At 51.9% G+C, this 17,397-nt stretch overlaps 1 protein-coding gene across 1 annotated transcript in view; it reads left to right on the top strand.

Annotated features, from left to right (window-relative positions):
* The window catches only part of LOC311237923 (cyclic nucleotide-gated channel beta-3-like), a gene marked incomplete at both ends in the record, with an annotated part of 80,551 nt that extends 74,093 nt beyond the window's left edge, over positions 1-6,458 (top strand). Inside the window, one exon of the mRNA XM_084325898.1 lies at positions 6,354-6,458. Within this exon, the coding sequence (XP_084182024.1) occupies positions 6,354-6,458 (105 nt within the window). The remainder of the gene's footprint in view (positions 1-6,353) is intronic.
* Positions 6,459-17,397: the final 10,939 nt, after the last annotated feature.

Raw genomic sequence — 17,397 nt, 5'->3', positions numbered from 1 at the left:
CGCACGGTTGCTCACTTCAATGTTACCGAACTTGTCACACTGCTTGTTTAGACGAACTTGATGAACTAAGCTGAATTACTGGTGTGCGCACCTTGCGCTGTATTTATACTTAAGTGATTATCTAGTTCCAAACCTAACCACTTTGGTCCTGAATCAATACACTGCCAAGGGCATGTTCTGACATGCCTGAAACTCTCCCATTGCACCTGTCTGAGTGCGAGACTGCCTGGAGCCTAGGGCGCTATCCAATAAGGGGAGCGAATATTACTCTGGTGTGAACGTAGGTAAAGGGATATACCGTGTATATGTAAATAATATACAAAGTATATAAAACAATAAAGGTATATTCTCAGTTTAATCTGGCCCTTCACAACAGCCGCCTCCTAATTAGTCCGCACCTAATTAGTTAAAGGAAGACAGATTAATAGTCCAGTCAACTGCTCAATGTCTGTTGTGGGGAGTAGGGCAATCTACAAAGTCAGTGGGTCATGATCGTCATCAGGGGAGTCAGGGAGCCTCGACAACTCTATCAGCCTCGCCACGGGTCGGGTGTAGGTCCGGCCCTGGACAATAACTTCTGCCGCTCTGACCTTTCCGTCGGCACCAGTGATCACTTTGCTTACGCGGCCGGCCGGCCACATAGCTCGGGGTAGTGACTGGTCTATGATCATAACGACTGTGTCCACTTTTAAGTTGTCCCTGTCCTTGACCCGCTTCTGACGGGCTGGAAGGGATGGTAGGGAGCTTAGGAGGAAGCGGGCCTGAGACTGGTTGATCGGTGCTTGGCTGTGTCTCCACATCCTCCGTCTCCAACTGGGCTGCGGCGGAAGCGAGGAGGAGAGTCTTTTCAGACCCATCATCGAGGACGGCGTAAGTGTCCAGGACCTTGTCCTCGTAGCTCAGGAGCACTCTGACCACTTTGATGAGCACTCGGGGGCTCCCGCTATGCTTGGGGTCTACGTGGAGCACTCCTGTTGGTCGGTTGCCTTGTTTGGCTAATCTTCGCTGGTGGGCCCCGCACAGTGATGCGCGGTGAGCGGCGCCCGCCTGGTCCGTCTCACGCCACTGATCCATTTCGGCGGGGTTCAGTGTCTTGTATTCGTCGCACTGTGCCAGCCAGTGTCCGCCGTCGCAGTAAGTACAGACGATCTCCCATTCCTCTCTGGCGGGGGAGTTGTAACTCGGCGGTGGTGGCGCCGACTCGGGGTAGTACGGGTGGTGCTGTGGGTCCCCGTGTCTGCTGCAGCAGTCAGGACACCAGGGGGTGTTTTCAGGACTGGTCTGTGGTGACACCGCCTCGGCCTGGTACATCACCGTGACGGGCCTACTTTGTTGTCCTGGCGGACGCTTGTTGCTGTCGTGCAGGACCTCCAGGTGGGCGCCATCGCACTTGCTGCATCTTTTCTTTAGGCGGCACTCAGCTGCCATATGGCTGCGCGCGCAGCGGAAGCAGCGGCGGTTCGCTTTGATCCACTGACTCACCTCGTCAGCGGTCAGCCTCTTGAAGGTGTCACATTGAGACAGCCAATGTTCATTTTCACAGTACTGACAGACAGCCTTCCACTTCTCCTTGACGTGGGTGTTGTGGCTCGTCTGCCGTGGCTCAACCTCGGCTTGGTGCATAACTGTCACGGCCCGGCGGTTGTCGTTGAACCTTCTCGGTCCATCTCTAGGGTCAGAGCCACTCCACACGAATGTGTCCAATCGTAGACTGCTAACTTCCCTGGCGAGGAAGTCAGCTAGGTCTAGGAGGGATGGTTCTGGGCCGTTGGGGTCACTGTGGTCTCTCTGCCGCCGGAAACGCTCTTGACGGGCTGGAGGGAGCTTCTCCAGTATCCGCTCCACGTTAGAATTTGCATACAGTTCATGTCTCCCCTTCTCCTTTTGTGACCCCAGCATCCCCACGAGGGATTGTACCTTGATAGAGAGGTCATCTAGTGCTCTATTGTCTTTGGCTGGGGGGAGGCGGTCGATATCTCGTATTTCTTGGATCACGTAATCCCATATGCGTCCATAGCGCTGGTCGAGGGCCACCAGAGCCGCGGAGTATGGGGTGCTTGAGTTGGAATATGCCAGCGCTATGTTATGCGCTCTGGGCACCTTGAGATGCTTGAGGAGGATGGCATATTTGTACGACTCATCGGGGACATCGGACATCATAGTCTCCAAACACATGCGTAATTCCGTGTACTGTGCTCTGTCCTCGCGCGTAAAGTCTGGGAACGTCGGTGCGCCAAGGTAAGATGCCATGGATGGCTGGGACACCGATGAGCGTAGGGGGAGAGGCCTCCTGGGCGAGTCTCCCCGTACGTGGGGTCGTGGGTTAGTGCTGGGTGGGTACCAGAGGCCGGGCCCCCAGGTGCTGCTCCTCGGTGCTGACTGTGTATTAAACTCAACCTTGGTTTGGGTCGGGGGTTCGTAACGCAGTGGCTCGGGGCTGGGGTCGGGGCTGTACTGGGCCTCCTGGTCCAAAGTAGGTTCGTGCTGGTGAGCTTGATATCCCTCCTCTTCCTCCGCTAGGTCTTGGAGTCTTCTAGTTAGTCTCTCGGCGACGTAGGCCGGTTCTTCCCGTTGGCTGGGTCCCGTATGGACCGGTCGGGGAGGGGGCTCGGCGACGTAGGCAGGTTCTTCCTGCTGGCTGGGTCCCGTGTAGATGTGTCGGGGAGGGGAAGGTGCCCTCGACCCGTGTCGTGATGATCTCCGGGAGCTCCGCGTGGAGGAGTGGGGGGTAGCCCTCTGGATCAATTGTTCTATCATCTGCGCCTGCAGGCGGTCCCGCTCCGCTTCGCGCTGTGCATTGGCGGCGTCGCGCTGTGCATTGGCGCGGTCTCGTTCTGCCTCGCGCTGTGCATTGGCGGCGTCGCGCTGTGCATCGCGTTGTGTGTTGGTACGGTCTCGCTGAATGGTTTCTTCAGCCTGGAGGCGCCTCTCTTCCAGTCTGATGGTCATCGCTGTGTCGGCCTGGAGGCGACTCTCTTCTAGTCGGATACGTTCTCGCTCGTTCTGTTGTTGCGCCTGGAGACGTTCTCGTTCCACTGCAGAGTGTTCGCGCTCACTAAGTGTCTGTGCTTGGAGACGGTCTCTTTCGGTTGAAGCTGTCAGCGTGGCGATTAAGGCTTGCGCCAGTCTCTGGTCAGCCTCGCTGGGGGATGACACCGATGGAGGTGATCAGGCGTTGACAGGGCTTGGTGGAGACCTGTTCTCCTGGCGCGCTCCGAGGTCTATCTCCTGGGCGCGGTTCTCTTCTCGTGGTTGCGCGCCGAGGGCTGTCTCGGGTACGCGCTTTTGGGTTGGTTGTGCACCGGGGTCTTTCTTTATCCTGGAGCGCTCCGGGGTCTATCCCGGTGACGCTGTCTGGAGGTATAGTCACGTCATGTCCCGCTTGGTCCCCCCCGTGAGCTAAGTCAGTTTCGCTTGAACTCTCTGGGGTCTCTACTGGCAGGGCCGCCAAGTCGATAGGAGTGGGCATGCTTAAACTATCCGTTTTATCCGTATTTAACGTCCGTTTAGATAATCTAGGGGGTAGAACGAAAGCGAATTCCTCCAGATATGGAGGTAGCTGACGTTTGCGCTGCGGGCGTTCTAGCTTAGGGGAGCCGCTTGGGGAGTGTTCACCGCTGGCCATGTTAATATTAATATTATATTAAATATTACACTGATACCCTCCGGCTCGAAGGACCAATTGTAACTGAGGGGTTACAAAACCCTGACTGTATTAAAGATTGTGATAGATTAAACCACTGCTAGTTATGTACTTTAATTACTGGCCAGACAGTACATCAAATATAGATGGTGAACACCCACAAGAACACGGCATTGACGAAGAAATAGTATTTGAGGGTAATTTATTATTATTAGGCAACGTTAGGTTACAGAATGAGAATTAAGGTCGCGCTTGTATGGCGAAGAATATACGTAAAGTCAGTCAAGAGCATGAGTCACTAAGAATAGCAGGAATACTACGATGGGTCTAAGTCGACACCACCTGTCGTATAGTAGCAATTATATAGGGCAACACTGGTACCGACTGGAGACAATGGGTTCCCTCCGGGGTGTAAGGCCTGGAGGGTAGAGGAATGCTCGGATACTCAGTCTGATTCAATGAGGAATAAAGAGACTCCAGGTACAGGAGTCGGTCCTTGTAAACTCCCTTGATCAGCAGCAAAAGCAATAATTGTAATCCAAATGCCCGACAGCATTGATGACAGCTAGCCAGCCCCGTCCACGAGGCAGGCCCGAGTTGTAATCCTCACGAGGTTGAATCCCAAACGATAGTGGAAATCAACGATGCTCTTCTCCGGATACCACGTTCCAAATCAATATAATCCAACCAGTAATGGTTCTGCAATCGCCGACGTTGGTTCTCCTGTGCACATGTCCAATGCTACACACGAACGAACTGGGTTGCACGATATACAATAATGAACAACTATTTACTTCACATTAAACTAGGTCGAACTTGACGTTACTTCACTAAACCCTGACACTTTAGTATTCTATTCGCACATGTTCTAAACGCACGGTTGCTCACTTCAATGTTACCGAACTTGTCACACTGCTTGTTTAGACGAACTTGATGAACTAAGCTGAATTACTGGTGTGCGCACCTTGCGCTGTATTTATACTTAAGTGATTATCTAGTTCCAAACCTAACCACTTTGGTCCTGAATCAATACACTGCCAAGGGCATGTTCTGACATGCCTGAAACTCGCCCATTGCACCTGTCTGAGTGCGAGACTGCCTGGAGCCTAGGGCGCTATCCAATAAGGAGAGCGAATATTACTCTGGTGTGAACGTAGGTAAAGGGATATACCGTGTATATGTAAATAATATACAAAGTATATAAAACAATAAAGGTATATTCTCAGTTTAATCTGGCCCTTCACAACACTTAGCATGATGTTGACTAGTAAAGGCCATCATTTCATCCATCACTTTAGTATTGAGAAACCTAGAGTTGCACTGTGCTGCATCCTTTCACCAGGCTCCAATCCAAGTATGACATAATGTGAGGTACATATGCGGAAGTGCCGGTTAACTTCAGTGTTAAAATCGTTTTAGTTATAAAAATTTTTAGTTATAAAAATGCCACTTCAAGAACCAAAACTGTCAGAATAATTCATCAGAATTACAATCTCATGATGACCTGACCTGATTGTTTTTCACTGCCGTAGTTTTCGTGTTTTGAAATACGTGGAAGGGAATTTCATCATCAGCTCATTGAAATGTGTTCATATCAATCTACGAAAACATGTGACATGTCCTTTTAAAACCATGTGACATGTCCTTTTAAAACCATGTGACATGTCCTTTTAAAACCATGTGACGTGTCCTTTTAAAAAGATGTGATGTGTCCTTTTAAAACCATGTGACATGTCCTTTTAAAACCATGAGACGTGTCCTTTTAAAACCATGTGACATGTCCTTTTAAAACCATGTGACATGTCCTTTTAAAACCATGTGATGTGTCCTTTTTATTTAACCTTTATTTTACCAGGTAGTCACTTGAGATCAAATATCTCTTTTTCGAGCAAGACCTGTCCAAAACCATGAGACTTGTCCTTTTAAAACCATGAGACATGTTCTTTTAAAACCATGTGACATGTCCTTTTAAAACCATGAGACATGTAAACCATGAGACGTGTCCTTTTAAAACCATGAGATGTTTCCAAGCTCACAGCATGAGCAGACTTGTCTTCATAATGTTCTACTGAGGAAATGGTTGCAAACCGTACATCGCATCAAAAGTTATAATGAGTTCAAAGGAACACACCAACATTATGGGAAATGCACTTTCCGTCTTCTCTAGTCAGACAAGAAGATAGATACCAATTTATTCTCTGTGCGTTCAGTAGAAAGCTATCCAGCTGCAAGCTAGCCTAGCTTGGTACAAATGGTTGATTGATTGATTAATTGAAAACTTTAATTAACAGATTGCAGAATGGGTACAGTACAGTACAGCTCAATACACACAATTGTTAAGGGGATGCAGACCAGAGAAAGACTTTTGTCTTGTTTACATCAGGGTCCCCCATTTTCAATTCATAATGACATTTATGACATACACAACATACAGATATACAGATATAATAATCTAAATCTAATCATCTAATCTAATCATGACATTTATGACATACAGATATACAGTACTGTTACATTTGTGACATACAAGATATGCAAATATACAGTACTTGGTTGGAAGCGGATACGGACCAGCTAGCCTAGCTGTCCTCTCCCGGAGTTTTAAGCTAGGCTGAACACACACAGAGAAAATCGGTATCTACTGTATCTCATTGTCTGACTGGAGAAGACGATATGCGCGTTCCCCATAATGTTGGCGTGTTCCTTTAAGTTTGCCTACCAGCTGCGACTGGGGGACGATGCTGTACCTAGACAAGCCTGCGAGCACTGTGAGAGTCATGTTTTTCGATACCACACGGCCTGGGCTGCTGGGTGAGAAGTTGGAGGTGATGCAGGTGGAGGCCCCCCTAGTGTCCTGGGTTGTTGACAGGCAGACCACAGTACGTGCGCCTACAAGGCTGTGTGTCAGACAGACTGGTCAGCAACACGGGGCCCCGCAGGGGACAGTCCTCTCCCCCTTCCTCTTCACTGTCTACACCAACGACTTCCACTATCGGTCAGAGTCCTGCCACCTTCAGAAGTTTTCTGATGACTCTGTGATAGTGGGATGTACAGTATAAAGGATGGTGATGAGGAGGAATACCGAGCACTGGTGGCGGACTTCATCACATATTGTGAAAAATACCACCTCCAGCTCAATGTCACAAAGACCAGGGAACTGGGGAGGAGGAGGATTACACCAGGGGGGTCGACGTGGACATGGTTGAGGATTATAAATACCTCAGAGTGCAAATAGACAATAAACTGAACGGGTCAAAACACGCTGAGGTACTCTAAGGGCCAGAGCCGCCTCTACTTCCTCAGAAGGCTGAGATCCTTCAACATCTGTACAAGGATGTTGAAGATGTTCTACAAGTCGGTGGTGGCGGGCACCTTCTTGTACGCAGTGGCCTGCTGGGGCAGCGGACTGAGAGCGGGGGATGCGAACAGGCTGGAAAAGCTGGTCAGGAAAGCCAGTAACGTGGTGGGGCTGGAGCTAGACTCTGGGAAGATGACGACAGCCTTCACGAGGCCTTCCCTGTAAGTAGCAAGAGATGGTGCAAGACCAACTTGTGAAACGAATGTCGCCAACTAAATGTCGAGCAGGCAGGCCAAGGTACGGTGGAGCATCCTACTCAGGACGGGCGATCATACCGGCCGTCGAAAACCGCGGCCTACCAGTGCTCCAACTCAATGTCGAGGGCCTCACCAGCGCCAAACTCGAGATCGTACATCACCTGGCTGATTCCAATGGGGCAGCGGTGGTGCTCCTGCAGGAGACACACTGCACAAACGATAACATCCTCAAGATGCCTGGTTTCCATCTAGCCGGGTCCATCCACAACAAGCAACATGGTGTGGCAACCTTCGTGAGGACTGAACTAAGCTGGTCAGCCAGTAGCCAATCCCCACCAGGCTCCAACATCGAGTGACTGGTTACTAAAATCCAGGAAACTTCAGTCATCAACGTATATAAGCCCCCACCATCAGAGCTGGCTGCTACGTCCCTCCCGTCCATAACTGCACCCGCCATCTACGCTGGTGACTTCAACTGTCAACACACAGACTTGGGTTACAACTACACAACACCTAACGGAGAGGCGCTCAGCGAATGGGCCTCCAACATCGATGCTCTGCTGTTGTACGACCCCAAGGAGCCGCCAAGCTTCTTCTCTGCACGCTGGAACACCTCTACCAACCCAGACCTGGCCTTTGCCGTATGCTGGAGCAATGACCCGAAACCAGAAAGACGCGTCCTAGACAGGTTTCCCGACTCACACCACCGACCATCCATCATTAAAGTCCCATCACTGGTGCAACCGGTATTAGGGAAGCCTGTCAAAAGATGGAACTTTCGAAAGGCCAACTGGGAGGTATTTGCTCAGGAGACGGATAAGAGGTCAGCTGGTCTGCCAGACCCAGATGCAGCCGATGTGGACGCCGCCTATGAGGCCTACTGTGGGGTCCTCCTGGGTGCGGCAAAGAAGACCATCCCACGCGGCTACAACAGGAACTACATCCCTGGTTGGGATGAGGAGTGCAGCCGCCTCCTGTGCGACCACCAGAGCGCTGGCTCCAGGGAAGAGGTGGATGCGACTGCAGCGGCACTGCTCCAGAGACTGGACACCACGCGTAGAGACAGATGGACTGAAGTAGTTGAATCAATTGACTTTACCCATTCTAGTCGGAAGGCGTGGCAAACGATCAACCAGCTTACAGGCAGATGTACGAAGCCCCCAAGCTGCCCAGTCACTGCAGATGCCATCGCCTCCGAGCTCCTGAAGAACGGTCGTTACCCAGACGCAGACAAAGATGTTACCCGCCTGATAACACAGGAGGTGTCTTCCCTCTCCAAGGTGGCCAGTGTAGATTCTAACCTCTCAGGAGAGTTCACAGCAGATGAACTCGATGAGTAAGCTCAAGACGGGCAAATCTCCAGGCCGTGACAACATCCACCCGGAGTTTATCACCCACCAGAGCACAACAACATCTGACTGGCTCTGTGCATTCTTCTCTGCATGCTATCAGAGGTGCAAGATCCCCAAGACCTGGCGTCGTGCTTCTGTAATTGCCCTGCCAAAGTCAAACAAACCTGCGGAAGACCCCAAGGCATATCGACCCATCTCGCTGCTCTGTGTTCCATTTAAGATATTGGAAAGAATGATCCATAGCCGCATTGAGCCAGTAATTGATACACAGCTCCCACAGGAACAGGCCGGTTTCCGACGTGGTAGATCAACAGTGGACCAGGTAACACTACTGTCTCAAGACATCGAGGACAGCTTTCAGGCTAATGAGAAAGCGGGGGTAGTGTACCTGGACCTGACTGCCGCGTACGATACTGTCTGGCACCGTGGACTCCACCTGAAGCTGATGAGGATGGTACCTGATCGGCATATGGTGAAGTTTATCATGGAGATGTTGTCTAACCGCAGTTTTGTCCTACACACCAGCGATGGCCAGTGCAGCAGGCTCAGAAGACTGAGGAACGGTGTCCCACAGGGGTCAGTCCTTTCTCCGATGCTGTTTAATATTTACATGTACGATCTCCCAGTCACAGCATCCAGAAAGTACGGCTATGCGGACGATCTTGCCATCATGCTGAGAAAACCCACATGGAAGGCACTGGAGGATGGTCTTAACCAAGACATGGACATCCTAGTAGCCTATCTACAAAAGTGGCGCCTACAGCTCAGCACCAGCAAGACCGTTACAGCAGCATACCATCTCTGCAACAGAGACGCCAAGAGGGAACTGGAGGTATATGCTGACCACAAGCGTCTGGAGTCCCAGCAAGCCCCTAAATACCTTGGCGTGCGTCTGGATCGGACACTGTCCTTCAAACAACACCTCGAAGATGTCAGGGCAAAGACAACATCAAGGGTTGCGCTGATCCGACGCCTCGCAGGTACAACCTGGGGAGCCACTGCCAAGACCCTTCGGATATCCACCCAAGCCCTGGTCTTCTCGGCAGCGGAGTACTGTGCCCCAGTCTGGAGCAGAAGCCCACACGTTAAAAAAGTTGATGCGGCTACTAACAACGCCCTCCGGATCATCACTGGATGACTGAAGGCTACACCCGTCTTCCTGCTGCCAGTCCTTGCAGGAATCGCACCAGCTGGCCTACGACGAGAGGCTGCCACTCTCGCCCTAGCAAGGAAGGCAGTGAAGCATGACTGGCACATCCTACACAACACCACAACAACAACAGCACCTATGAGCAGACTCAAGTCCCGCCACCCCTACAACAAGGTGGCACAAGAGATGCTCCGTTCCACCACTGAGGACCTATCCAGAAATAGATGGCTGGCGGCAGCCTGGAAGAGAGAGTGGGAGAGTGCTGGGCCAACCCATATCCACCACTACATCTGGGATCCAGGAGATGGCGCCACAGGAGACGATCTTCCACGCCGGCAATGGGTTCTGCTGAACCGTTTAAGATCTGGGGTTGGTCGCTTTAAAGCATCCATAAAGAAGTGGGGCCTGGCAGACAGTGCTGCATGTGAGTGTGGAGACCCTGAGCAGACTGTTGACCACATCCTGACCATCTGCCCCCTATACAAACCACCCTCGGAAGCCAGCCTCTTTGATGTGGGACCAGAGTTAAGGGCATGGCTACAAGATACAGAGTTGGACCTCTGACGTTACACGAAAGAAGGACACTCAAGCTCGCCGTACAACAATTAAAAAAACAGTTCATTAACAATCACAATCAATTTAAAAAATAAAATCAGACATACGCCTGCCTAAACAGGTGGGTTTTGAGGTGGGTTTTAAATGGGATGATAAGATAAGGTAAGATAAGATATTCCTTTATTAATCCCCTTGGGGAAATTCATGACACACACATACAGCTCAACGTCTCATGGATGGAGTCAATGTTCCTGATGTCGGGGGGAGGGAGTTCTAGAGACGGGGGGCAGAGCGGGCTGGTGGACAGACGGGCTGGGGGGACGGTCAGGTTGATGGAGGAGGCAGACCTGAGGGACCGAGTGGGAATGTTGATGTGGAGGAGGTCGGACAGGTATGGAGGGGCGAGGTTGTGGATGGCCTTGAATGTATGGAGGAGGATCTTGTAATCTATGCTGTGTTTGATGGGAAGCCAGTGTAGTTGGCGTAGGACGAGGGTGATGTGACTGATGACAGGGGTTCTGGTTATTATACGGGCAGCAGCGTTCTGGACCAGTTGGAGCTTATGGAGGAGTTTGTGGGGGAGACCAAAGAGAAGGGAGTTGCAGTAATCTAAGCGGGAAGTGACGAGGGAGTGGACCAGGATTGCGGCGCTGTTGGGAGTGAGTGAATGGCGGAGGCGGTTGATGTTGCGAAGGTGGAAGTAGGCGGACCAACAGCCGCCTCCTAATTAGTCCGCACCTAATTAGTTTAAGGGAGACAGATTAATAGTCCAGTCAACTGCTCAATACTTGTTGTGAGGAGTAGGGCAATCTACAAAGTCAGTGGGTCATGGTCGTCATCAGGGGAGTCAGGGAGCTCCGGCAACTCTATCAGCTTCGCCACGGGTCGAGTGTAAGTCCGCCCTTGGACTATGACTTCTGCCGCTCTGACTTTCCCATCGGCACCAGTAATCACTCTGCTCACGCGGCCGGCCGGCCACGTAGCTCGGGGTAGTGACTGGTCGATGATCCTAACGACTGTGTCCACCTTCAGGTTGTCCCTGTCCTTTACCCACTTCTGACGGGCTGGAAGGGATGGTAGGTAGCTTAGGAGGGAGCGGGCCCAAGACTGGTCGATCTGTGCTTGGTTGTGTCTCCACATCCTCCGTCCGTTCCTCTTGTTCTGTCTGTATTTGGCGTAGGACGAGGGTGATGTGACTGATGACAGGGGTTCTGGTTATTATACGGGCAGCAGCGTTCTGGACCAGTTGGAGCTTATGGAGGAGTTTGTGGGGGAGACCAAAGAGAAGGGAGTTGCAGTAATCTAAGCGGGAAGTGACGAGGGAGTGGACCAGGATTGCGGCGCTGTTGGGAGTGAGTGAATGGCGGAGGCGGTTGATGTTGCGAAGGTGGAAGTAGGCGGACCGGATGGTGTTGTTGATGTGGGAATGGAATGATAGGGTGCTGTCGAGGACGACACCCAGACTCTTTTGGTCCTTTGGGGGAAACCAAGGAGTTGTCTATGGTGAGGGTGAAACTGGGGTGCTTGGTGAGTGTGGACTTGGAGCCAATGAGGACTACCTCTGTTTTATCACTGTTTATGTAACTGAGGGGTTACAAAACCCTGACTGTATTAAAGATTGTGATAGATTAAACCACTGCTAATTATCATTATTATTACTTGCCAGAAAGTACAGTTAATTATGGCAGACACTAATAATACGGCACGGTGACAAAGAAATATCATTTAGAATATTTATTGTTATGCAGCAAATTGTACAGAGATGGGAATTAAGGTCGCGCTTGTATGGCGAAGAATATGAATAAGTCAGTCAGTAGCAAAAGTCAGTTGGAATGAATAATTCCTACGATGGGGTACTAGACTAAACGCCGCCTGGCGTAGGATGGCAATATAGGGGGAAACGCTGGTACCGCTGGAGACAAGGGGTTTCCTCCCAGAGATGTAAGCTCTGGAGGAAGGAAGAATGTTCGGATACTCAGTCTGTTCAATTGAAGAAGAAGGGGGTTCTCGTATAGAATCCAGTCCTTGTAATCCAAAGGCTCAGCAACAAAGCAATAACTGTAATCCAATTGCCCGATAGCAATGACGATAGCCAGCTAGCTTCGGTCCACGAAGCCAGCCCGAAGTAGATCTTCAAGGTGGTTAAATCCAAACGACAGTGGGTATTAACGATGCTCTTCTCCAGGTAGTACGTTCCACAATCACTATAATCCAACCAATACTGGTTCTGCAATCGCCGCCGTCGGTTCCAATATGCACATGTCCAGTAGGTTCTACGACTAGGCCCTCCTCGTGTACTGGTACCAATGGATTTAGTCCATGCACACTGGCTAAGGTTCCACTAGCTACTAAACGAACGAACTGCTGAGTAATGCTGCACACGAACGAACTGCTGTTGGCACGATGCACAATAAATAACGACTCTTTACTTCACATTAAGCTAAGTCGAACTTGACGTTACTGCATTAACTCTGACACTTTTACTATTCACTTCGCACGTGGTTCTCAACACTCTGTTTAGACGAACTGCTTGCACTTCACTGTTTTACCAAACGAACGCACGAACTGCTGCTGTTCGCACCTGCCCCGATATATATACTTAAGTGGCTGACTAGTGCCAAACCTCAGTTCTCGTCTCGAATCAATGCGCCATCTCCAGGCATGCTCCAACATGCCTGGGCTTGCCTTTGAACCTGACTTTAGGGGCGCGCCGTCTGGCGCCGAGAACGTTATCCAATGAGGAAAGTGAATATTACTAGGATTCAAACGCAGGCTTAAAGGGATATAAATTGTATATATAAATAATATACAAGGTATATAAAACAATAAAAGTAGATTCTCAGCTTTTAATCTGGCCCTTCACAACAGCCGCCTCCTAATTAGTCCGCACCTAATTAGTTTAAGGGAGACAGATTAATAGTCCAGTCAACTGCTCAATACTTGTTGTGAGGAGTAGGGCAATCTACAAAGTCAGTGGGTCATGGTCGTCATCAGGGGAGTCAGGGAGCTCCGGCAACTCTATCAGCTTCGCCACGGGTCGAGTGTAAGTCCGCCCTTGGACTATGACTTCTGCCGCTCTGACTTTCCCATCGGCACCAGTAATCACTCTGCTCACGCGGCCGGCCGGCCACGTAGCTCGGGGTAGTGACTGGTCGATGATCCTAACGACTGTGTCCACCTTCAGGTTGTCCCTGTCCTTTACCCACTTCTGACGGGCTGGAAGGGATGGTAGGTAGCTTAGGAGGGAGCGGGCCCAAGACTGGTCGATCTGTGCTTGGTTGTGTCTCCACATCCTCCGTCCGTTCCTCTTGTTCTGTCTGTACACCGTCTGAGGAGGGGCCGGGTCCGGCCGCCCCATCAAGAGGTAGTTTGGGGTGCTGGGTTCGAGGTCAGCTACGTCGCTTGGAGCGTAGCTGAGGGGGGTGGAGTTAGGAACTCCCTCTTCTTGAGCCCACGGTTCTCTCACAGGCATCTCGTCTAATGTCAATAGCCTCTCAACGGGCTGTATGAGAGGGTGGCCTGTGTCGCTCACCTTTGTGTAAAGGCAGCGTGTGGACGTTGGTTGGCTGGCAGGTCCGTAGAGGGGGCCCTGGAGCGTCCACCCCAGTCGGGTCTGAACAGCGACTGGGCATCCTTTAGGTCCGATGTGGGCCGCCTCGATTGGGACAATGAGGTCCGCGTGGTCGGAGCCTATGAGCAGGGTCGGTGTGGCGCCGTCGATGAGCGGTATAGGCAGTCTGCGTAGGTGCGCGTACTTCGCCATCAGCTGTGGGATGGGGTAGTCGTAGCTCGACAGACCTATGTCATGGCTTGTAAATGCCTTAGTGATGCTGTACCGCTTCTCGGGCTGCTCGACCGCTGCTATTGTGAATGAGACGTTTTCGCCCTTTATGGTCTTTAGGTTTCGCTGAATAGTACGGATTGTCATTGTTTCTTTGGTACCCCGCAGGCCCAATTGGGCTGCGGCGGAAGCGAGGAGGAGAGTCTTTTCTGACCCATCGTCGAGGACGGCGTAAGTGTCCAGGACCTTGTCCTCGTAGCTCAGGAGCACTCTGACCACTTTGATGAGCACTCGGGGGCTCCCACTATACTTGGGGTCGATGTGGAGCACTCCTGTTGGTGGGTTGCCTTGTAGGGCTAGTTTTCTCCTGTGGACCCTGCGCAGTGCCTCGCAGTAAGCGGGGTCATGCGTGTTAGCTTTAAGCCGCTGATCCATTTCAGCGGGGGTCAGGGTCTTGTGGTCGTCGCACTTTGACAGCCAGTGTCCGCCGTGGCAGTAAAAACAGGCGATCTCAAATTCCTCTTCGGCGGGGGGGTTGAGGCTGGCCGGTGGTGACACCGCCTCGGCCTGGTACATCACCGTGATGGGCCGACTTTGGTTTCCTGGTGGGCGCTTGTTGCTCTCATGCAGGACTTCTAGGTGGGCGCCGTCACACTTACCGCATCTTTTCTTCAGGCGGCACTCGGCTGCCATGTGGCCGCGCGCGCAGCGGAAGCAGCGGCGTTTGTCCTTAAGCCATTGACCTATTTCGGCTGTGGTTAGGTCTTTGAAGGCGTCGCACTGTGACAGCTGGTGTTCACTGTCACAGTACTGACAGACAGCCTTCCACTTCTCCTTGGCGTGGGGGTTGTGGCTCGTCTGCCGTGACACAGCCTCGGCCTGGTGCATCACGGTTACGGACCGGCGGTTGTCGTTGAACCTTCTCGGTCCATCTTTAGGGTCAGAGCCACCCCACACGAACGTGTCTAATCGTAGACTGCTGACCTCCCTGGCGAGGAAATCAGCCAGGTCTAGGAGGGATGGTTCTGGGCCGTGGGGGTCACGGTGGTCTCTCTGCCGCCGAAAACGCTCTTGACGGGCTGGAGGGAGCTTCTCCAGTATCCGCTCCACGTTAGAATGTGCATATAGTTCATATCTCCCCTTCTCCTTTTGTGACCCCAGCATCCCCACAAAGGATTGCACCTTGATAGAGAGGTCATCTAGTGCTCTATTGTCTTTGGCGGGGGGGAGGCGGTCGATATCTCGTATTTCTTGGATTACGTAATCCCATATGCGTCCATAGCGCGCGTCGAGGGCCACCAGAGCATCAGAGTAGGGGGTTCTTGAGTTCGAATATGCCAGCGCTATGTTATGCGCTCTGGGCACTTTAAGGTGCTTGAGGAGGATGGCATATTTATAAGACTCGTCGTGTACATCGGACATGATAGTCTCTAAACACATGCGTAGTTCCGTATACTGTGCTCTGTCCTCACGCGTAAAGTCTGGGAACGTGGGTGTTCCAAGGTAAGATGCCATGGATGGCTGGGACACAGATGCGCGTAGGGGGAGAGGCCTCCTGGGCGAGTCTCCCCGTACGGGTGGTCGTGGGTTAGTGCTGGGTGGGTACCAGAGGCCGGGCCCCCAGGTGCTGCTCCTCGGTGCTGACTGTGTATTAAACTCACCCATGGGTTGGGTCGGGGGTTCGTAACGCAGTGGCTCGGGGCTGTACTGGGCCTCCTGGTCCAAAATAGGTTTGTGCTGGTGGGCTTGATGTCCTCCCTCGTCCTCCGCTAGGTCTTAGAGTCTCTTAGTTAGTTTCTCGGCGACGTAGGCGGGATCTTCCCGTTGGCTGGGTCCCGTATAGACCGGTCGGGGAGGGGGCTCGGCGACGTAAGCAGGTTCTTCCTGTTGGCTGGGTCCCGTGTAGATTTGTCGGGGAGGGGAAGGTGCCCTCGACCCGTGTCGTGATGATCTCCGGGAGCTACGTGTGGAGGAGTGGGGAGTCGTCCTCTGGAGCAATTGCTCAATCATCTGCGCCTGCAGGCGGTCCCGCTCCATGTCGCGCTGTGCATTGGCGGCGTCGCGCTGTGCATTGGCGCGGTCTCGCTGAATGTTTTCTTCAGCCTGGAGGCGCCTCTCCTCCAGTCTGATTGTCATCGCTGCGTCAGCCTGGAGGCGACTCTCTTCCAGTCGGATGCGTTCGCGCTCGCTCTGTTGTTGCGCCTGGAGACGTTCTCTTTCCACTGCAGAGTGTTCGCGCTCAAAAGTGTCTGTGCTTGGAGACGGTCTCTTTCGGTTGATGCAGCTAGCGTGGCGATCAAGGCCTGTGCTAGTCTCTGGTCAGCCTCGCTGGGGGATGACGCTGATGAGGGCGATGTGGCGTTGACAGGACTTGGTGGTGACCTGTTCTCTTGGCGCGCTCCAAGGTCCATCTCTTGAGCGCTGCTTCCTACCTTCTCCCGCGCCCCGAGGTCCATCTCTAAGACGCGGTACTCTTCTCTTGGGTGCGCGCCGAGGTCTATCTCGGGTGCGCGCTCTTGGGTCTCTTGTGTTCCGAGGTCCATCTCGGTGGCACTGTCTTTATCCTTTGGCGCTCCGGGGTCTAGCCCGGTGGCGCTGTCTTTATCCTTTGGCGCTCCGGGGTCTATCCCGGTGGCACTGTCTTTGGGTATAGTCACGTCATGTCCCGCTTGTTCCCCCCCGTGAGCTAAGTCAGTTCCGTCCGAACCCACTGGGGTCTCTACTGGTGGGGCCGACAAGTCGATAGGATTGGGCATGCTTAAACTATTAGTTTTATCCGTGCTTAGCGTCTTTTTAGATAAGCTAGGAGGTAAAACGAAAGCGTAGTCCTCCAGGTGTGGAGGGGGCTGACGTTTGCGCCTAGGGCGCTCTAGTTTAGGAGAGCCGTTTGGAGAGTGTCCGCCGCTGGCCATATCACTATTAATATGATATTAAGAGTACTGATACCCTCCGGCTCGAAGGACCAATTGTAACTGAGGGGTTACAAAACCCTGACTGTATTAAAGATTGTGATAGATTAAACCACTGCTAATTATCATTATTATTACTTGCCAGAAAGTACAGTTAATTATGGCAGACACTCAGAATAATACGGCACGGTGACAAAGAAATATCATTTAGAATATTTATTGTTATGCAGCAAATTGTACAGAGATGGGAATTAAGGTCGCGCTTGTATGGCGAAGAATATGAATAAGTCAGTCAGTAGCAAAAGTCAGTTGGAATGAATAATTCCTACGATGGGGTACTAGACTAAACGCCGCCTGGCGTAGGATGGCAATATAGGGGGAAACGCTGGTACCGCTGGAGACAAGGGGTTTCCTCCCAGAGATGTAAGCTCTGGAGGAAGGAAGAATGTTCG

This window comes from Notolepis coatsorum (assembly GCF_963971535.1).
Source record: "Notolepis coatsorum genome assembly, chromosome: 12".
Classification (NCBI taxonomy): Eukaryota; Metazoa; Chordata; class Actinopteri; order Aulopiformes; family Paralepididae; genus Notolepis; species Notolepis coatsorum.
Note: the sequence above shows the minus strand (reverse complement) of the source record. Positions and strands in the feature narration are given on the sequence as shown.